The sequence below is a fragment of the Rhinoderma darwinii genome, chromosome 2 (genome assembly GCF_050947455.1).
Source record: "Rhinoderma darwinii isolate aRhiDar2 chromosome 2, aRhiDar2.hap1, whole genome shotgun sequence".
NCBI classification, from domain to species: Eukaryota; Metazoa; Chordata; class Amphibia; order Anura; family Rhinodermatidae; genus Rhinoderma; species Rhinoderma darwinii.
This window is the reverse complement of record NC_134688.1, coordinates 35,935,009-35,958,357: the sequence shown is the minus strand read 5'-3', so window position 1 is coordinate 35,958,357 and position 23,349 is coordinate 35,935,009. Positions and strand designations below refer to the sequence as shown.

The window sequence follows — 23,349 nt, the reverse complement described above, 5'->3', positions numbered from 1 at the left end:
ACGGTGCCCGTACATGATGCGGCCGATCCAGGTTAACCGTGAACCCAACACAGTAAGAGTGCCCCCTTTTAGGCCCTACACAGCAATAGTGCCAATCCTTGTTCTCCCTACAGTATTAATGTTCCCTTTGTGTGCCACATAGAAAATGGCCCGCTTTGTATCCGCACACAGCACTGATGCCCCCTTTTGTGCTCCTCCACAGTAATAGTAACCTGAAAATAAAAAAAATCCTGATACCTCCTTAATCACGTTCTCACACCAAGCAGAGCCTGGGCACCTTCTGGCCCGTGATATCATCGGCGATGTATCCCAGCTCTGCCATAGCTTTCAACTGTAAAAGTTGTGGCAATGCCAGGGGGCCCGGAGTAGAAGCACAAATGTTCCCTATGGTTAAAGCACCCCTGAAAATAGAGGGATGTTTTCTTCAGGGGTGCCCTGGTTACAGTGGAAAACTGCTTAGCAAGTTTAAATGCCCCAAGAGGTATTTATTTTATATTATGTGAAGAGAATAATAAAATAGCAAAAAAATAAAAACAAAAGAACACAGTAGAAAAAAGAAAAAGAAAAATTTATTACTATATAACAATAGCCTGTACTGATCACGAAAACAACACATAGTAAATATCAAAACAACTAAAGCTGGGTTCACACCTGCGTCGGTGTATTCCGTTGTTCTCAGTGGCGGATTATCATTAGGGCGGTTCGGGCGGTCGCCCGGGGCCCAAGGCTCCCAGGGGGCCCATGGCATCTCGAACTGCACAAGACTGCACAGGCCCACTCATGCCCGGTGGCGTCGCTAGCACCGGAGGGGGCCCCGATGCTAGCAGCAGCCACATTCATTTGTATCTGAGTCCTCAGATACAAACGAATATTATAGGCTGCAGGCCACATTAGGCTTGCAGTCTATCAGGCGCTGGGAAGACTCCCTGCGCAGGCCGGAGTGATGAGGTACTGCATCATGCCGGTCTGTGCATGCGTCTAGTCAGGAGGCTTCACATGCGTCCAGCTTGAGCGCCCGCCACGAGAACGCAGCAAGATAAGTAAAATATATATTTATTTCTTCAGGTGGGGTAGCGCTGTGCATATATTCAAGGAGGGGAGGGGAGTGCTCTGTGACACTATATACAAGGGGGGGGAGTTCTCTGTGACACTATATACAAGGGAGTGCTCGGTGGCCCTATATACAAGGGGGAGGGTAGCGCTGTGTGGGCCTATATACAAGGGGGGAGGGGGCACTGTGTGACACTATATACAAAAGGGGGGTGTGCTCTGTGATACTATATACAAGGGGGGAGTTCTCTGTTACACTATATACAAGGGGGAGGGGAGCGCTGTGTGCACTATATACAAGGGGGAGCGCTATGCGGCCCTATATACAAGAGGGGAGCGCTAAGTGGCCCTACATCCCCTATGGGGAGCGCTATGTGGCCCTATATACATGGGGGGAGTGCTTTGCGGACCTATATACTAGGGGGAGGGGGCTGTGTGGCGCTATCCACAGCGGTATGTGTGTGGTGCTCTTTACAGGGGGGGGGCTCTGTGGCGCTATTTACAAGCGGGAAGGGTTGTATGGCGCTATCTATAGGGGGCTGTGTGTTACGCTCTCTACGGGGGGATGTGTGTGGTGCTAGCTATAGGGGGTGTGTAATATCTACAGGGGCTGTGTGTGGCACTTTGTACAGGGGGCTGTGTGTGGCACTATGTACAGGGGGCTGTGCATATGTGATGTTTTACAGCGTTTGGTATTCTTATATTCAGGCGCGCTTAGTGTCTGGTGCTATTATATTTAGGGGTACAGTATGTGGCACCATGATAATTTTGTTTTCGTTTATAGGTGTGGAAATGTTGGAAAAGTGAGGAGCCGCAGACATCTGAGTGCCAAATTCTGCAGAAATGGGTCATGGCCGGGAGAAGTCGTCATGAGCTCTGTACCGGTTGGATAAGAAAAGAGGAAAAAAACTACTAGAATCTGAGACGTCGTCACCTGTGAGTCACTAGATATATAGAGAATCTCTCACCTCTCCTGACATGTTTATTAGAGGAAATCCTTGTATTTCACAAAAAGTCTTTCTGCAGTCCAGGACTGATAGACAATTCCCCTTGTCAGGAGGATGTATTCCTGCACAGTGTGATACTGTCAGTATGTAGGGACACAGCCCTGTGACAAGGGGAATCGTAACACCCATTTGTTAATGCTTGCCTAAAAAGGTAGTGTTAAAAATAGTTACGGCGCGGCACGGCGGCGGTGCGGAAGGGGGCCCAAGTTTGGGTAATTGCCCAGGGCCCATGGTCTACTTAATCCGCCACTTGTTGTTCTGCTCCATCAGAGGAGCAGAACAAGGGATTAATGGTACCGACTGTTCCGTTGAACAACGGATACCACTGGTTGCCGATGGAACGCATTGACTTTAATGGGTTCCGTCGTCTTTCCTAGGGGTGTCCGTGATTTTTATGGACACAATCGCATGCTGCGCTATTGTCTCCGGTAAACTCCGGCAAACCCTGCCAGATCTGTGATGGAGGCCCCCAACGAAGATTCTGACGCAGATGTGAACATAGCCTAAGTAAAATAGAAATGAGAAACATTTTTGGATTATTAGGATTTAGTTTAAAAAAAAAACGACAATAAAATAAAAATACTAGAAAACTGGTAATAAAACACACTCTTGTATGTAAAAAAAAAAAAAAAAAGCAATACAAAAATGATTTGGATAGTCCAACAAATAAAAAAAAAGGTTAGAGCCGTTAAAAGACAAAATCTATAAAAACGGTTTGGTTATTGTGGAGCGGTTAAAATGTTACATCTGTGATCGGCTGATGAAGACTAGTGCGATGTACATTACAGTTCCAGACATGACATTTTTCTTCTACTTTGTTCCTCTCAGTTTCTCTTTATAATAATCGACTGTTGAGCAAAGACCATGTAATGTTGCTAATCTAGTTAGATAAAGGCACGGAGAGCCGAGGGGAGCACCGACTGTAAATATTTTCCTAATTGCTGCAAATTTGAGTTAAACGTTAATGTAATATTAATTAAAAAACGCGTAACATCAATGCGCAGCTTCTTGTTTCCACAATGTTATTACATTCTCATTGTGTAATAATTTCATTCCCACTGAGACGCTTCATTTCATGATATAATTAGCAGAAAATAAGATCAGATAAAGAAAAGGGTTTTCTAATTACGTATAAGTATAATTACACTGAGATATTAATTCTACTCCTGATAGGTTCGTTGACTGGTTTCTTAATTGGTATTTCCAGATTAACCCTCAGTAATTATATGTATACAAAGAATCATCTTTTTATTTCAATTACATTTATTTTAATCGTCCTTAAATGAAATACTTTTATATAAAGGGTATGATAATATTTTGCATCCAAGCTATTTTGATGATAATGCATAGAAGATATGGATGCCCCATAGCAAAGATAAAAATTAGGCCCCTTTCAGGAGCTGCTTGACACTACCACACTCCTAACGACCAGGGACAGGAAGTCCTAATGCCGCCATCCCATTTTCATTGATTACATATACCTTTTTTGCAAACATTATAGCACATGTGGGGGACTACGTTTCTGTTCAGGTTCTTACCACCCATTAAAATGGGGATAAGATCTAACTGAAATGGGGTCCCCCTGGCAGCCACATGGCCTGTCTCTATGCGATGTACGCACTTGTAGAGAATTTATTTAACAACATCTCAGCTTTTTACCTCAAATGAAACCCCTCCTCGTACTGGTGTCATAGAGGAAACTCTAGTGATGCCATCAACCGTGGTAGGTCCTAACTTTTGTTAGGGACCATTAGCCTGGATGTGCACTGAGTCCAAGATAATGTTATGGTGTAATAATATATGTCTTCTGGTATAACACAAAAGTTAAAGGGATTTTACAGGCTTTCTCATTTTTTTTGTTAGAGACAGAACAGAAGTGCTTTAATTAAAAAAAGGCATTTACTAAGGCCCCATGCACACGACCGTAATTTTGATCCGCCATTACGGTCCGTAAAAATACTGATCCATTCAATTCGATGGCCAATGGACATCTTCCCGTATATTTAGAAAGCATCCGTAAAAAATAGGACATGTCCCATTTTTTGATTTTACGGACTGTGCTCACATACTTTATAATGGGAGCACAGCCTGTAAATGCGGGTGACTGTCCACGGCCATCCGCGACTGTAATCACGGTCAACGGCCATGTGCAGGGGGCCTAAATTTACGTCAATTACAAATTAAGCCCTGCCCTCGCTGAACCCCTTTGGTAATATCCCACAGATGTTTTTACATGTCATTGTGATGCCAAATCAGGTTCACTTAATGGGTATAGGATTATTTACCTGGTTCCCGACCGCTGGCTGTATTTTTACGGCCAGCGGTCAGGATCCTTAAAACCCACGCCATAGACTATTTACGGCGCGGGTTTTTACTTTCTGCCCGAGCGATCGGGCAACTGAATGTCGGGTCTCCGGCTGTCAGTGACTGCCGGGGTCCCTGAGGAGAGGATAGAAGCAGCTTTCGCTGCTTCTGTCTTCTCCGATCTCTTTTACACAGCGCTCAATGAACGCCACATGGCGCCGCTGTCTCTATTGCTTCCGGTGTTCATGTGACTGGTCACATGATTGCCGGGTACCGTTACTGACAGACTGATGCTGGGTCTTACTAGACCCAACACAGCCCTATTAGTGACAATCGTCACTATGAGAGGACTGATTTCCCCTGTAACTGGGGCTGTGCAGCTCCAGTTACAGTGGAAAGCGATGATGTAAAAGAAAGAAAAAAAATATATCAAGTTCCCCAAAGGTCTTCTTTGACCTTTGAGGGACAGACCAAAGTAATAAAAAAATAAAAGTAAAGTGCAAAAAGTTTTTTATAATAAATACACATAAAATACCCATCCCAAAAAAAAACCACGTCCACCCCCCCCCCACCAATCATCGCCGTAATCCTAGCCCGGACCCAATTACCCTAATAGCCCGGTCCTGAACTGGTTAAGGCTTAAAATAGGCTGGTCACTAAAGGGTTAAACCATTTTTCTGTCGTTTCAGAGCTCATAGTTTATTTTTCAGTCTTCATTGAATGACATTAAAAAAAATTATGAACACCATAAATACATTTGTACATTAATTACAGGTTGTACAAGTTTAAAATGATGTAATGTAAGCCAAATAATACCTTATTAACACTAAACATTTGCATGTAACCAGTTCAGGACCGGGCTATTTTGAGCCTTCAGGACCAGACACCGTTTAGCCATTTTTAGCACGTGTAAGTTAAATGGCTATAACCTTTTTATTTGTTGGGCTAGCGACATGATTTTTGCATTGTTTTTTTCCATAGACAATGCAGGTTTCTTTTTTTTTATCGTTTTTATACACACCTTTTTTCTATTTTAGAATTTTTAGGCTTAAAGTTTGAAAATAACAGTAAAAAAATAAGCTTTTTTACTTTTCAACTATTTTTTTGGGTAATAACATAGTTTTACCCTAAAATAGACCTTTTATTTGTGATCGTCATTGTCTACCGTAAATTGTAATATATTACATGTCTATATTAGGGTAATTGGGTCCGGGCTAGGATTACGGCGATGATTGGTGGGGGGGGGGTGGACGTGGTTTTTTTTTGGGATGGGTATTTTATGTGTATTTATTATAAAAAACTTTTTGCACTTTACTTTTATTTTTTTATTACTTTGGTCTGTCCCTCAAAGGTCAAAGAAGACCTTTGGGGAACTTGATATATTTTTTTTCTTTCTTTTACACCATCGCTTTCCACTGTAACTGGAGCTGCACAGCCCCAGTTACAGGGGAAATCAGCCCTCTCATAGTGACGATTGTCACTAATAGGGCTGTGTTGGGTCTAGTAAGACCCAGCATCAGTCTGTCAGTAACGGTACCCGGCAATCATGTGACCAGTCACATGAACACCGGAAGCAATAGAGACAGCGGCGCCATGTGGCGTTCATTGAGCGCTGTGTAAAAGAGATCGGAGAAGACAGAAGCAGCGAAAGCTGCTTCTATCCTCTCCTCAGGGACCCCGGCAGTCACTGACAGCCGGAGACCCGACATTAAGCTGCCCGATCGCTCGGGCAGAAAGTAAAAACCCGCGCCGTAAATAGTCTATGGCGCGGGTTTTAAGGATCCTGACCGCTGGCCGTAAAAATACAGCCAGCGGTCGGGAACCAGTTAATGACCAAGCAATTTTTTTTATGTCTTTCCATTGTCTCATTCAGGGAGCTATAACTTTTTTATTTTTGCGTCGATATAGGATATAAGGTCTTGTTTTTTTGCAGGACAAGTTGTATTTTTTAATAGCACCATTTTGGGATACATAGAATTTATTGATTAACTTTTTTAAATAGAAAAAAACCCAGCAATATTTTCACACTTTTTTGCCTCCTAAATTTACTCCGTTTACCATGTGATATAAATAACACAATAACTTTATTCATCGGGTTGTTACGATTGCAAAGATACCAAATTTGTATATATTTTGTATGTTTTTCTACTTTTACACAGTAAAAACACTTTTTTTTAACATTTATTTGCTTTTGTGTCTCCATATTTGAAGGGCCATAACTTTTTTATTTTTCTGCCGATACAGCTGTATAGTTGTAGGGCTTCTTTTTTTTTTTTGAGGGAAGACTTGTAGTTTTTATTGGTACCATTTTGGAGTAGATGCGACTATTTGATCACTTTTTTTTAAGGCAGGATTCACAGAAAACAGCAATTTCTGCATTTGTTTTTTTATAGTTGGGGTTGGTACGGACGTTGAGATACCAAATATGTGTAACTTTTTCGTTTTTTTTGAATAATAAAGCATTTTGTAAGGGGAAAAAGTGGGTTTTTCATTTTTTTTCACTTACTTTTAAAAAATTATCTTTGTTAAACTTTTTTTTTACTTTTTTACTAGTCCCACTAGGGGACTTCACTATGTGATCCTCCGATCTCTTATAATACACTGCAATACTTTTGTATTGCAGTGTATTACTGCCTGCCCTTTTTAAACGGACAGGCATCTGCTAGGCCATGCCTCTGGCATAACTAGTGGCAGAACTGGGGGCCTTTATTAGGCCCCCCGGCTGCGATAGAAACCACCCACACCCTGCGATCCCACTCAGGGTGCCGGTGGTGTGAGAGAGGGAGCTCCACTATTGAGCGCTGCATCTGAGGGGTGAAACTGACGAGATCGATACTAAAATCGATCTCGCCCAATCGAGCAGGCTGCTCCCAGCCCTTAGCTACCAGCTCCCTGCTCTATTTATTTATTTTGATGCAGCGCAGTGAAATGGCATATGCATCGGAATAAAGCCCATTAGTGGCCACCGTGAAAAGGCGTATTGGCGGTCACTAACGGATTAGACCTAAAACTAAGTTTAAAAATAGCCTGGTCCATTTATTTGACACAACTGCTGAATATTTAAGAAACAATGGGGAAGATTTATTAATGTATTTACGCCAGTTGCCTGGCATAAATACATTGAAAAATATGGTGTTTGGTAGTAACGTTACTTCTCACCTGGCTTCAGTGGCGCATCTTTCTTCCTCTTCTGCTCCTGTCTTCAACCACGACCCTGCTAGATACAACCGCGGCCCTTCTCTTCTGTCCGGCTGGTCCCAACAAGCTGTTTGAAGGGGACTCCAGTCTTCACTCTTCGCCTCCAGATCAAGGTATATACTTTATTTGGCTCTTATTCTTATTGCTATTGCGATTTACTGACTCTGATCCTGTCATTGAGCTCGGCCTTGTTCCTGGATTACGCTCCTGTCTCGCCCTTTTGATTTGTCGCTTGGTTCCTGTGGTTCTGCTCCTGTATCGACTCCTGACTACAGTTCTGTCTCATCCTCTGGCTTGATACTTCTTGACTACTAATCTGCTGCCGACCCCTGGCTAGGTTCGTTGACTCCGCTACAGTGCAAGCGACATCAATCGATTACTATTCTGGTGACCACGACCTGGATATACGACTGGGAAACTCCATATATCCTTGTGAGGGTTAAGGGTGAAGAACGGAGAGATTTCTTAGACTCCGCACCCCAGTCTAGCCAACGCCAAACCGATTGCGGCTTTAAGAATTCTCTTCTGTGAGATTCATAACAAATAGTTCTGCATAAGAGCTGATTATGTAAAATGGTAGGAGAAGTCTGTTTGTAAAGTTGGTTAATTTTTCATTTTCAATGCAAAAGGCACAATAAAAATAAATGTAAAAGTGCACAAATTTATCAAAAAATAAGAACATTTCCAATCTGAGCAATACATAAGACAATATACAATATAGAATACTCCTGTCAAGTTTTTTCTTCATTTACTTCTAATAGGCCGGATTGATTGGAACATGCCATACCGGTCTGGGCATGATCTACTGCCCTATCTGCATTGTCTAAATTAAGTCTTTAGATGCTTTTTAACTTTTGTTTCAATAATTTTTTACTGAGTTTTTACAAAACATTTGAACATACAAAGAAATGTGCATCTTCGTAAATCGACATAAAGCGTGACAGGTCATATATCAGGTTTACCATGTTTACCAGTTACAAGAAAAGCATATCATGACCGTTGATAGTAGCAACATGAAATACAAAAATTTGCATATGAACAGCAGTACAAACATAAACAGAACAAATCAAAAACTAGTATTACATATCAATGTGAGAAGGCAGTAGAGCATTCACAAGAGAGAGAGAGAGAGTGAACCCCCCATCATGTGGAAGTGCAATAAGAGCTATGAACCCACACACTCCATCTCTTAGCAAAGGTATCAAAAGTAAAATTAACATCCGCAATAATCCTCTCATAGACATAAGACATATTAATCAGCTATATAGGCAATGGTGGAACCTTAGCAGATTTCCAATAACGAGTTAGAACCAATTTAGCCATTACTAAAAGCTTACATACTAATATCCTACACTGTGGAGGAACATTTTCCATCTGAAGAAAAAGTAATACACTTGTTCTACCTGTATAAACGTTTAAAATAATTCTTTAATGATAATTTATTAAAATGTAGTAGGGCACAGAGTGCCAAAAGATCCAAATACAGGCGTTGGCAGCCAGATCAAGAGTGCACAGTAAGAGGAATGTGAAGTAGACAATCAACATGCACTGATTAAACAGTGCCTGACAAGTCTGATGTAATTTTCAACACCTCTTGAGATGTGCTGGCAAATATTGGTAAGATCTGATTGCCACAGATTACAGGCACACTTCCCTACGCGTTTCTGCACCACATTAGGGGAGCGTCCTCAGGGGTATGAATTGCCTAGGCTGCGGTCAGCTGAGTTGCTCAAGAGATGGGAGAAAGAGTCGATTGACTCATCTCTCAGATTCATGGGGATTCTTCTTGAAGAGGAGAAAAATTTGCTTTTACGTAGTTCCAAGGAGCTTAGGGATGGAATTGAGTAAGTTCAGAAGTTTTCTGGTAGTGCAGAATATGAAAGAAAAGAAACAACTCTGCAACAAGCTGTTGAAAAATTCACTGCACATATCAAGGAACGTAAGCACTTTCAATACGTTCGTGATACGACCGACTTCAAGGAAGGTAGAATTTTTGAATTTGGTTCTAAACAGATGGGACACCAGGAGATTGATACTGAGTTATCCTCCTCTGAGCCAGACGTATCGGATACAGACACGCAGAGGTATCCTTTGAGAACTACTCGTACTAATAGAGCTCAGGGGAAAGTGTCTGTACGTTCCACACAAAGAGGGAGAACGAGAGGGAGAGCACCTACCAGGGATGGTTTTTTATGCAAGAGCCACCCCATTCTCGATTATCTACACAGGGACCCCAGGGACATGTAACCTTGGGTATTCCCTGTCATGATGATGAAATGCAGATCGTCAATCTGTCTGGAAGGATTATGTCCCATTCTGAGACCGCAGTACTCAAGAGGGGTCTATCCTTTATTCCAACCAATAGATTTGATCTTTTCTCCTGGGTCAAGGATCTCAATTTATTCATCAGGAAACTGAAATGGAAGAAATTTTTCTGTACACATGACAGGAGACAGTGTGCTGAACTTGGTATTCAGGAAGAGGATCTTGCCAATGTTAGGGTATTGCAGGAGTTATTTGATGAGGGTCAGCGAGGTGTGGGTGAGGGCCCCTTCACCGACTTGAGGGCTCCCTCAACCACTAATCCCCCAATCAATGATAATACTCTGCTGGATGTCTTCCTTACGGTCGTGACTAACCAGCTTCAGAAATTGGAGGTAGATAGATACTTGCATTATAATCTGTCCCGGGAGGAAATAATGGCACTCAAGGCACTTGAAAATGACAATGACATTATTATCAAACCCTCAGACAAAGGGGGTAATGTCGTTGTAATGGACCGTGCACAATATGTAACTATGTGTACTAATATTCTGAAGGATAGAATGTGCTACCAGATTATGGCTGACAATCCCACAATGAGATATTTGGCTGAGCTCAAGGTGATCCTGGGGGAAGCTAAGTATTTGAAGATCATTGATGCGCGGGAATTAGCATTCATTGTGGGCAAATGTCCACAGGTAGCTACCTTCTATAGCCTCCCTAAGATCCACAAGGGTCTTAGTCCACTCAAGGGAAGACCGATTGTTTCTGGGATAGATAGTGTAACACAGAATGCGAGTATCTATGTGGACAGGATTCTGAGGCCCTTTGTTACAGCGCTTCCGTCATACGTACGTGACACCATGGAGGTACTCAGGAAGCTTGAAGGGATTAAGGTTGAATCCAATGTCCTCTTGGCGAGCCTGGATGTGGAGGCCCTCTACAGCTCCATTCCCCATTCTTTGGGATGTGGGGCTGTTGAGTATTTTCTCAATGAGAGAGGGGCCCAATTCAGCGTACACAACCAATTTGTACTCAGCCTATTACGCTTCGTATTGGAGCATAACTTTTTTGTCTTTGAGCACAGGTTCTTTCACCAGCTAAGAGGAGTGGCTATGGGTAGCCCTTGTGCTCCCACCTATGCCAATCTCTATCTGGGCTGGTGGGAGAGAGAGTTTGTATTCTGTGATAAGATGGAGAAGTATATCCCGTCCATTTTATTATGGCTAAGATTCATTGACGATATTTTCATACTCTGGTCTGGTACAACAGCAGAGTTCGGCGATTTCGTCTCAATCTTGAACGTCAATGACCTGGGTCTTTATTTTACCTCTGAAATCAGGGACAAACAGATCACATTTCTTGATATTCAAATAGATAAGACCGACCAGGGTCACATCCAGACACAAATGTACAGGAAGAGTACGGCCACTAATAGCCTTCTTAGATGGGATAGCTGTCATCCCACACCCTTAAAAATGGGTATACCAAAGGGTCAGTACATTCGAGCTAGACGCAACTGCACTACCTTGGCAGATTTTAAAATGTCGGCCAATAACCTGAGGAGGAGATTTGAACATAAAGGATACCCCAGTGGTGTTTTGAAATCGGCTTACCAACATGCCATTACAGCGGATAGGGAGTCTCTGTTAAATCCAAAGACACCCACACAGGAGGACAATGTCATGAGAATAATAGGCACCTATGATGCTGCACACTGGGAGGTTAGACAAATACTTACCTCCTACTGGGATATCCTTAAAGCTGACCCCGATGTGGGTGGTTTGGTGGGGGACCGACCTCAGATCACCTTTCGAAGAGGCCGCAATTTGAAGGATCGACTGGTGCATAGCCACTTGGATGCAACCGGTGCCAAGACTTGGCTCCCTACCAACGTTACTGGCTCGTACCAATGTGGGAGGTGTAAAGCCTGTTCCTCTGTGCTGAAAAGTAAAATCTTTAAGAGCACTGTTACAGGAGCGGTTTTTCATAACAGGTCTTTCATCAATTGCCTCACAAAGGGGGTAGTGTACCTCATTACTTGCCATTGTGGAATGCAGTACGTTGGTAAAACCAAAAGGGAGTTTAGACGGAGAATCCGAGACCACATGTGCGATATTAAGAATCAAACTGATACCTCTGTATCTAGGCATGTGTGGGACCACCATCTGGGGGATCCTTCCGTCATTAAATTCCAAGGGATGGAATCCATCAAGCCACCTATTAGGGGAGGAGATTGGGACAAACGTATTCTACAAAAGGAGGCCCAGTGGATTTTTAGGATGCAAACCATCAAACCACTGGGCCTTAATGATTCTATCTCATATCTTCCTTTCTTATAAGAAGTTCATTTGTTTCTAGTCCGGTTGTCTCACTCCTCCTACTCCTGGCAATCATTGACATTTAGTCATTTATTTCAACTACTCCTGTCAATTACTGACACTTAGTCTCCACTGTATTATTCTTCGTGTATGGTCTAGTGCTTTAGTTGTCAGTTTCCTTCACTAAATCATTGCTCTTCATGTGCGATGGTCATCTTCGCCACATTCTTGCACTGTGGCTTGGTTGCTTATGTGCTTCCCCGATCGCCCTGTCATTCACATGGCGTTTGTTTTCATTTTTTGCCATCGGCATTGTATGCTCGGCCGCCTGTAGCTCCCCCCTGTTACCATAGATGCTTTTTGCATCTGTTCCATTGGCTGCGTGGTTACTAGGGAGCCGACCTGTGGGTGGGCGTCGCTGGTCGACGTCTTACTCTCCCATTGGATCGGCACTTTGCTACGCAATGCCTGGGAGGTGGGGCCAGGGCTTTAAAGCTTCCTTATTTCCCCGGCGCGCGCTAGACCGACATCAGTGTCTCGTATGCGCCGTTATACTACTTGAACAGCTGAATATCAGCTGACCGGCATCTCGTGAACAAATACGAGTAATATCAGGCAATTCATACCCCTGAGGACGCTCCCCTAATGTGGTGCAGAAACGCGTAGGGAAGTGTGCCTGTAATCTGTGGCAATCAGATCTTACCAATATTTGCCAGCACATCTCAAGAGGTGTTGAAAATTACATCAGACTTGTCAGGCACTGTTTAATCAGTGCATGTTGATTGTCTACTTCACATTCCTCTTACTGTGCACTCTTGATCTGGCTGCCAACGCCTGTATTTGGATCTTTTGGCACTCTGTGCCCTACTACATTTTAATAAATTATCATTAAAGAATTATTTTAAACGTTTATACAGGTAGAACAAGTGTATTTCAATAAATTTAAACGTATACCTATATATCACTGATTTTGGACCTATGAAGAAAAAGTAAGGCTAAATGCGAAGACATGGGGATCCGAGTCCCAATCAGTTCTTCTAAAAGGTCAAATACTTGCTTCCAGTAATCCTGGATAATAAGGCACTCCCATAAGATATGTAACAGCGTACCCTTAGAACCACAACTCCTCCAACATTGGGATGTGGCATGGGGGAACATCAGCTGAAGATGGTCTGGTGCGTTATACCACCTTAAAACCGTTTTAACCGCGGCCTCCGCATGAGAAGAACATAATAAGGAGGTATGCAGTAATTTGAAAGCCTTGAGCCACTCCCTGTCCTCAAATGTTGTCCCTAAGTCTCTCTCCCACATTTTAATAGGATACGTTTTTTACAAAAGAAGCTTGAGTATCGATTTAAGTCATAAATATAGTTAAGATCTTTAGACCCCTTATTCAGCCAGCTAAACAATTTAAGGTTGCAGAGCGAGTCCAAGTTATTATGACTAGTCATAAAATGTCTAATTTGGAAGTATTTATACATGTCACTCATAGGCAAGGAGTATTTGGACCTCAAACAAAGAAAGTCTAGTAGTTGATTATTCTCAAGGATATGAGAAAGATCCACCATACCACATCTCGTTTCCACATGGCAATATTACAATTAGGGATAACTAACTCAAAAAAAGTCCAGAAGGATATAAGATTTAGGTAAAGGCAGAAAATCTATGGGATGTGTATGCAAACACCTCCAGCACTGTAAGGCAGCTAAAGTAAGCGGAGATATATCTGACGTACAAGGTAAATCCCAGTAATGGAGAAATAAAAGTGCTTTAAGCGTAACTGGAAAACTATATGAGGCTTCAATATTAACCTAGTGCTTCGTTATACTAGATTTCCACCAAGGAGAAACTTGAGCAACCAAAGTAGCAATATAATATCCATATATGTTCGGGATCCCCATACCCCCCAATTTCCTGTCCCGGGTCAAAATGTGAGAAGCAATCCGAGGTTTCCTTTTTGCCGACACAAACTATGATAACATTTTCTGGATTTGTTGGAAAAATGTCTTCGGAAGCTGTATTGGAAGGCTGCGGAATAAATATAAAAGCTTTGGAAGTAGAAGCATTTTAAAGGAGCTGATTCTACCCATCCAGGAGATATCGCATTTCTGTGGTCTATCAGTTTAATTTTGTATATCGCTAAGGAAGCGGTACATAGTTACTTACGTATAAAGACTTATGCAAAGTAGTCAATTTAAGCCCAAAATATGCGATCTTATCTTTTCTCCAATCTAATAGATATTTGGTTTGTAAAAAATTTAATGTGGATGGAGAGAGAAATAAGGGGAGGATCTGCGATTTTTGGGTATTAAGCTTATATAAAGAAATATTTCCAAATAACTGAATGCTTTCCAAGACTGCCGCAAGAGAAGTCTCCGGGTGCGATAAAGACAGTAGGAGGTCATCAGCGCTTTTTAACTTTCATTGTCCCTTGACAGTCATCATTGCAGTATTAATAGAACTGCCGTTCGTCGAGAGGACCTGAACCCTGGGTCAGTTATTGACAGGACGAGACTCATAAAGGTCTCAGTTCATTTTAATTAAGCGAGATCTCAGCCCTTATCCTGACATAAGCAAACACTAGTATGTATACAGCACCCAAGGGACTCTCATTTATACACTCAGTCCCATTGATTAAGTAAATCTTATCAGAGGTCATTTTGAATTATTTATCACAGTCCCTTGCTTAAATTATTGGCATTAATGAACAATTCAAACTGTATTTTCCATCTGTATTTCCACTACTGCCCATATGTACTTCTAGATACAAACTAAGAATGTGGTCTCAGGAAATTGACGATGAAATTTAGCAATCATTTTGAGCTCTGTGATTTTACTTTTGCATAGATTTAATTTCCGCCTTGTTGGTTTACCATATCTACCAAATTTGAATCCAAAATTGTGGGACTTTTTAAGGCCCACTCTGCTCCACCCCTTTGATACGTCCTTTGTAGATTTGCATAACCCCACTTCTTCCTGTTGGGACTGTTGGCAAGTTTGGATTCACTTCAGACAGATTAGCAGTAGAATAATCTTTTTGTTTAAAAAGAGTATTTTAGATTTTTTTTTATCCTTCTAAAATTCCAAGGCTTCCAGCCTATCTCACTGTTAATCCTGAGCTTCCCAGCTCTTGAAAATACTACAAATACTGTCAAAACAAATGTGTGGTCAGGAGGGTCTGTGAGTAATCGTCAGAGGATGAGCAGAGGAAAAATGTTTCTGTTCGGCCAGTACATTGAATATTTTCTGCTGTGTTCTTGTTTTGTGTTGTCAGGTTAAAGAATTTTTGAAAAATTAATAGGGTTTTCCGATCTTTATAAAATGTGTGTAGTTGGTTTAACTGCAGTAAGATTATTCAGTTTGTATTGTACTTTCTGGAACTGAAATGCCTCTGTAAGCTAGTCTCACATACAGTCACATGACCATATTTCTGGTGTTTATTTCCTGCTTATGTGAGGTCCCTTACACTGAACACATGGTTAACTTCCCTCTCTCGCTTCCCTGTAGTACGGGATCTCATACATCACATTCCTTTTATCTCCAGTGCTCCCTAGCTCTCCCCCTGCCTGTCTCTAGAGGGATCGTGTTTCATATGCTGGGCAGCAGATCATGAAGGGTCTAGCAACAGAACAGTAGAGCTGTGTCTCAGTGTCACGATCTGTGGGTATTGTGGACCCACTGGTTCATACCACCTTGACGGTATGGCAGCTGGCCAACAGGATACACGTCAAAGTCTATAGTTCGTATAGGTGTACCTGTGGTAACGTCAGACAGTAGCAGGATAGGCTCGGATGGCTCCTTGGCAGCAGGCAGACACCAGGTGTGGTGTAACAAGACAGGCGTAGTATACAGCACAACACGACTTCAACTCTACACGGCACTGGAACAAGATAGCACGGGATACAGGGTACAGGTAGCAGGAACGGGAACACTGAAACTGGAAAACACTCAAGGGACCATTTGCAGAGACAGACACGGGTAGGTACAAACAACGCATCTCTGGGGAAGACAACGTCTGCAGGAAGATAGGAGTCTGCGGTCTGTGACCGCGGACGTTACACTCAGTAGCAGACAATGAATAATTACAGGACTACACTTATCAGAAGCAGCAGAACAATGGAGGACATTACGCTTCAGTCAGGAACAGTGCAGCTGTAAATCCAGCATGGGGAGACAAATAACTCTTTTAAGAAGCTGCAGCATGTCTTTGACTTTCTCTCACTTTGTAGCTCCCCCTCCTCCCTCTCCCCTCTCCATAGACTTGTATTTTCAGCTGTAACCTGATCTCTCAGTAGAGCTTATAAACAGTCTCCTCTCTGCCTCAATGAGTGAACTTGTGTGAGTAAACAGTTAAGAAAACAGGGATGTGGAGGAAAGGAGTCTGATAAGCGGGGAAAGAGGCATTTTTCTCTAAGAAGATATATTACAACGTTTTTTACATACGCTTGCACTATTGATTTATGCAAAGTTATTTATATCCGGAGGTATGCCTTAAAGAGGGGGATCCTGAACAGATAACGCCCATCTATGATATACATATGGCCTAATAAGGCATAGGGGCAGGGGTTGGCACGGAAGTTTGGATTGGGGGGGGGGGGGGTCCGAGCACTGAGACACCCACCAATCGCTAGAATGAAGCAGGTGAAGTGCTCGTGTGAGCGCTCAGCTGCTTCATGTCTGTTCGGATTTTTCCGGAAAGCCGATGTATCGGAGTACGGGCTCATAGACTTTTTATTGGGTCCGTACACCGATACATTTATTTTCGGAAATAGCCGAACAGACACGAAGCGGCTGAGCGTTCACACGAGCACTTCAGCTGCTTCGTTCTAGCGATTGGTGGGGGTCTCAGTGCTCGGACCCCCACCAATCCAAACTTCTGACATGTCACTATGACATGTCAGAAGTTTGTCAAACGTTCAGCTACACTTTAAATTAATTTTATATTAGAATTACAAGTCTTGCTCGATTTCATACTCAGTACGTAATCAATTAGACGAAAGAATATGGACACAGATCCTCAGAATAAAGTGCCAAAAACGTCATTTAATTTTGAATTACAGCTCACAATACATGAACCATGAAGAAGCAAAATTGTGTCACAAGCAGCAGTGAATCTATGATAGAATTCTATTCTGTTTAATTTAGATTTATGGGTCATTTTAGCGTTTTTATTGGAGTGATAAATCTTGTCATGAATAGTTGAATGTGACCTTAAAGGTATTTTGATTATATTCTTCAATAGGGAATTATAAGACAGGTATAAATTGCAATTTGGAGATTCAATTTATGGTGGAACGTTTAATTTATGGTCATAAAAATTAATTTTAACATATTTAGGATGTTAAAATTTGAATAACAGTTTATGCTATGCAGGGGGTGTACGCAGGACTTTGTCAAGGAAAGGTACACCGGTTTGGTTATACATATGTGGTATGTGCACATACAGATAGATGCACAGGCACTTGTTAGACAGAATTAGTTTACATAGATAATGGTGCCATACTGTACCCATATCGAACTGTGTTTAAAGAAAAAAAAAAGACCTGGTGCCACATAGTGCGGATCAATGCGGTGAAACATATAGATAGATGTGGTGCATCAGTATTGAACTCGCCTATGTGAGATGTGCTTTCTATGGTGAAAGCATATTGTATTAAATTCAGCTGCAGCTGTTCTCCGATACAGCAGGTATGTATATACGTGCCCTTGTGGATAAAGACCATACTGTACACATAGTTAGTACATATAAATAACACTGCCATACTGTACAAATAAATAATACCACTATACAGTACACAAATAACATGCCATTTTAACAACAGATGACAGCGCCATCAGAATAATAGTGACATCATAGCCAGCAGAGTGCCTTCTACGAACAGTACCATCATCTGAGTGCTACCCTTACACAATAGTGCCAGCAGAATGTTTATAAGCTGTGGTTGTCTTTGGCAGTAAAGTGGGTAGTGAGTACCTCCCTGGTGGTCTAGAGTAGTGAAGTGTTTAGTGTCAATGTCAGTTTATTATATAATAGATCCAGAATTCTGTGATTCATTTTGTCATTTATCTTTATGGGGTCGAAACTCTGCCCAAATCACCTTTTTCTTGACACACCTCTAGAGTTAGAGGGATTGTCTCCGGGTAGACAGTGATGGCAGTGGCTATGAAAGTGCCACGCCACTTGTTCACTTTTCGGCTCCACTGCCACTGACTATAATAGGCTGACAATTTGGCCTTCAAAAAAAGTGGACCCTATTGGAGATAAAGTGGCACCATGCTTCAACTTTGTTTCAGCAATCAGCCGTGATCACAGCGGTCAAACTCCTGCTGATTGGACATTGGTGGCTAAAAATATGCCACCAATATACTATATCAATATCTATATAAAAGACAAATCTTTTAATTGATGCAATTCTGGCAGCTTACAGTCACCACTAGAGGGAGCTCACTTTACATGGATTTCTAAATCTCCCATGAAGTCAATAGGAGGTGTATAAATACATTTACAGTCAACTCGCCCTAGTGGGTCCTGTTAACTGATCTGCTGAATGTGATTTCAGCAAAAAAACTGGGAATTTAATGGGGGAGGGGGTTAACCCCATAACTCCTTACCCTTGCATATACCCCTGATGCTATGATATATAAAAATGTTTGTTACCCATGTTATAGCATGTTTCTATATTTCTATGTATAATTGGAATTACTATTTTATAGCGGATTATAGTACATGCAGATTATAGTACATGCAGATTATAGTACATGCAATGCTATATTTATTGTTCTGCTTTAAACTATTATCATATTCCTGCTTGTTCATAAGAAAATGCAAACTGAATGATGGTACTCATGGGAATCAGGTCCCCTGGGAATCACGCTCTCTATCTTATTTTCGCCGTCCAGCAAGCAGCCCATTAGATGAATAAATGAATGATGGCTGCTCGTAGATATACATCTGTCACGTCACACCAGGTCCTTTCATTTCTCTACGATTTGCAATACAAATTCCCCTGCCCTTGATAGAGCCCAATCAGTCACTGACTATACAATCTATTATCTTAGCACTGCCATCAGTCCAATAGAAGACATTCAGCAAGAAGACAGATCGCCTCTTTATATATTGCTGACACATGTTGTTATGAAGCGGATGGGACATGGGAATTGTATACAGGTAAAATGCACCGATTAGTGTTAAATTTAAACTATTAAAACAAATTAACTAGCACATGATCTGTTCTTTCCAAGGACTCTGCAAAGGAACAGGGGACATTCACTGTGTGTGGAAGAAAGACGTTTCAGACATCAATATAGGAAAGGGTTCTTTACAGTTAGGGTGGTCAAGCTATGGAATGCCCGACCCTAAGAGGTAGTGATGGCAGATACTATAGTCAGCATTTACTCTAGATGATTATTTACTGACAAATGGCACTGAGGGTTATGACTTATGAGTAATCTAGCAATGAATGACAGGAATTAATTGAGAAAGGTTGAACTTGATGGTAACTATGTAACGTGAAGCTGAATATTTTTGTATCACGCCATAGATAATAAGTGTGCTTTCCTCTATTAGGTAGAGGGGACTGAATACGGGTGCAATGGGCTCTGGTAAACCCTTGTACAAAACTTTCTTGTTAATTCCTTGGAGGCGCAGCCAATTTTCGTTTTTTCATTTTCGCTTTTCCTTCCTACCTACCAAAAGCCATACTTTTTTTCGTCAACTTTTTCCATCTACATTTTTTACGTCAACATAGCCATATGAGGGGTTGTTTTTTTGTGGGGCGAGATTATTGGTTCTATTTAATGTACCATACAATGTACTGGGAAACTGCAAAAAAAAAATCTTTGTGGGGTGAAATAGACAAAAAAAAAAAACAGATATTCTGCCATAGTATTTTGGGTTTCTTTTATTCTAAGGGTTGATACGATTATGGCGATACCAAATTTATATTTTTTTCTTAACCCCAGACAAGTCCAATTTGAGTTTTTTAATTTTTGTTTTTTTCCTCCCCGCTTTCCAAAAGCCATAACTTTTTTATTTCTTCGTCAAAATAGCCGTGTGAGGACTTCTTTTTTGCGGGACAACTTGTAATTTTTCATGCCACCATATATTGTACCGCATAAAGTATTGGTAATCTGAAAAAAAAATATTTGTGGTGTGAAATAGGCCGAAAACAACGATTACAACATTTTTGGGCGAGTTTGGTTTTTCGGCGTCCATCAGGCGGTAAAAACTACATATTCACCTTATTCTACAGGTGGATACGATTACGGCAATACCAAATTTATACGTTTTGTTTTATGTTGTACAACTTTTAAAAAAAGAAAACTATTTGCTTAAAAACAAAAAATGTTTTGTGTCGCCGTATTCTGAGAGCCATAACTTTTTTATTTTTTTAATCAATTTAGAGGTGTGAGGGCTTAACTTTTGCGGGGCGAGCTGTAGTTTTCACCCATATTTTTGGGTACATGCGACTTTTTTATCACTTTTTATTCCTTTTTTTTGGAGAGCTAGGGTGACCAAAAAAACAGCAATTTGCATGTTTTATATATTTTTTATTTTACGTCGTTCACCGAGCGGGTTAAACAACGCTATATTGACAGTTCGGAATTTTAGGGACGCAGCGATACCAGTTATGTTAACTTTTATTTTTTCTAACATTTACTTTTAATATTTTTATTTTTTTTGGGAAATTATAAAAATCTTTATTTAACTGTGTCCCCCTAGGAGACTTGAAGCGATCGTTGGATCGCTTGCATGCTATACTGCAATACTAATGTATTGCAGTATATCGTGACTCTGACAGTCTCCTTTGAAGCCCTGCCGGAGTACAAAGATGGCAGACGTGAGGGCCTTCATTAGGGCCTTCACTGCCGATCGCACCGATGGCGGGGGGGGGGACGACGACAACGCAGTGGCGTGTTTAAGGGGGCGCCCCCCTGATTCTTACAATTTAAATGCCGCAGTCGCGATCGACCGCTGCATTTAAGGTGAAAAACGGGCGGAATCAAAGTGATCTTTGATTCCGCAAGTTGCAGTGAGATGTCGGCTGTGTAACACAGCCGTCACCTGCTGAGTATGGAGCAAGCTCAGCCCGTGAGCTCGCTCCATACTTCCCCTTAATGGCTGCCGCGTACCAGTATGTGACATGTCATTAAGGGGTTAATGTTTTACTAATTTTACAAGGAAAAAACAAATTGTTACAAATTTTATTTGTTTTGTGTCACCATATTCTGAGAGCCATAATTTTATCTTTCTATGAGAGTACCTGCGTAACACCATAAATTGTAGATTTCTTTGACATGGTTGATTAATTTCTTTTTTGTCTTCACAGGCGTGTCACAGATAATAGATCTCATAGAAGGCAAACATTACTTCGGGAAAAAGGAAGAAGACAAGCCAACAGAGGACCAGCTTACATGTTTAATGACCGCTCCACCAGCCTTACAGCAGAAGAAGAACGCTTTTTGGAGGCAGCAGAATATGGTAACATTCCTGTAATTAGGAAGATGATGGAAGAGTGTCACACTTTAAATGTCAATTGCGTGGATTATATGGGTCAAAATTCTTTGCAATTAGCTGTTGCCAACGAGCACTTGGAGATTACCGAACTTTTACTTAAGAAAGAAAACTTGGCCCGAGTGGGGGATGCTTTGCTTCTTGCCATCAGCAAAGGATACGTACGGATAGTAGAGGCTATACTTGGACACCCATCATTTGCTGAGGGTAAACGGCTCACCACAAGTCCGAGTCAAGCCGAATTCCAACATGATGACTTCTATGCCTACGATGAAGATGGAACAAGGTTCTCTCAAGACATCACTCCCATCATTTTGGCTGCTCATTGCCAGGAATATGAGATAGTTCATACCCTTCTAAGAAAAGGAGCCAGGATTGAGAGACCTCATGACTATTTTTGTAAATGCAGTGAATGTAGTGAACAACAAAAATATGACTCTTTTAGCCATTCCAGGTCCAGGATTAATGCATATAAAGGTCTTGCCAGTCCAGCATATCTGTCTTTGTCTAGTGAAGATCCTGTTATGACGGCTTTAGAACTCAGCAATGAACTGGCTGTATTAGCAAATATCGAAAAAGAATTCAAGGTGGGTGCAGTATATTAGTGTCGAACGAATTCATAAAAATGTATATAACCATGGCAAAGCTATTGAATTGGTGAAAGGAGCTCGATATCAAAATATTATATTTCGTGAATTTTTCTAAGAATAAAATACTATTGACAAAGAGAGGCACTGGAAAATGGCAAGCAAACATGGGTGCACAGAGGAATAGAGCTGCAAACGTGTGTGTGTGTGTGGGGGGGGGGGGGGGGGTCATAGGATCATTGTCCCATAAAAGTATGGCTTATCTCTGTGTCCTGTGACTACATTTTGCATGGAACCAGAGAGACTGAGTCGGCATCATTTCCATGGTCATTTGGTGCTGTCTATGCATGTTACCTTTAGTTTTGAGACCAGACCCTATTGACCATGACCCTTAGGCTCTATTCACATCTGGTTTTTCCTGTTTTGGCAGGGTTCTGATGGTTTTGATAGCAAGTATAGCATCTGCAGGGATAAGATAATCTTTTACTATAAAAAAAACACTAAAACCTCAACAGAAACTTGAGGGACCCTATTATAAATCAAAGGGTTTTATTTTGATTTATATGGATCCGTCATGCCAGTTATGGCTCGGTTAAGAACAGAAGTAGTAGTGTGTAAAGAGCCTCAATTGAGGAAATCTTGCGTACGCCACTGAACATAATATATGTACTATAGATAAACATTGCCACTACCTAATTGTGTTGCCAATTAAGAATAAAGATAGCCGTATTTTTCTGTCTGGTCTCCTATGTGAGGACAGCATAGGATAGAGGGGCATTTCTTGTATGAGTTTGCAATAATATAGACTCACAGGCTTTTTCTATGTGGGTGGTTAAAGTAGGACTCACAGGCTTTTTCTATGTGGGCGGTTGAAGCAGGACTCACAGGCTTTCTCTATGTGGGTGGGAAAGCAGGCCTCACAGGCTTTCTCTATGTGGGCGGCTGCAGCAGGACTCACAGGCTCTTTCTGTGTGGGTGGTTGAAGCAGGACTCACAGGCTTTATTTATGTGGGCGGTTGAAGCAGGACTCGCAGGCTTTCTTTATGTGGGCGGTTGAAGCAGGACTCACAGGCTCTCTCTATGTGGGCGGGGAAAGCAGGACTCAC

The 23,349-nt window shown here is 41.6% G+C and overlaps 1 protein-coding gene across 1 annotated transcript in view; it reads left to right on the top strand.

The window, feature by feature from the left end:
* TRPC6 (transient receptor potential cation channel subfamily C member 6) overlaps positions 1 to 23,349 on the top strand; it is a 206,447-nt gene that overhangs the window by 71,796 nt on the left and 111,302 nt on the right. The window contains exon 2 of the mRNA XM_075851522.1: positions 21,472 to 22,243. Coding sequence (XP_075707637.1) covers positions 21,472 to 22,243 — 772 coding nt within the window. The remainder of the gene's footprint in view (positions 1 to 21,471; positions 22,244 to 23,349) is intronic.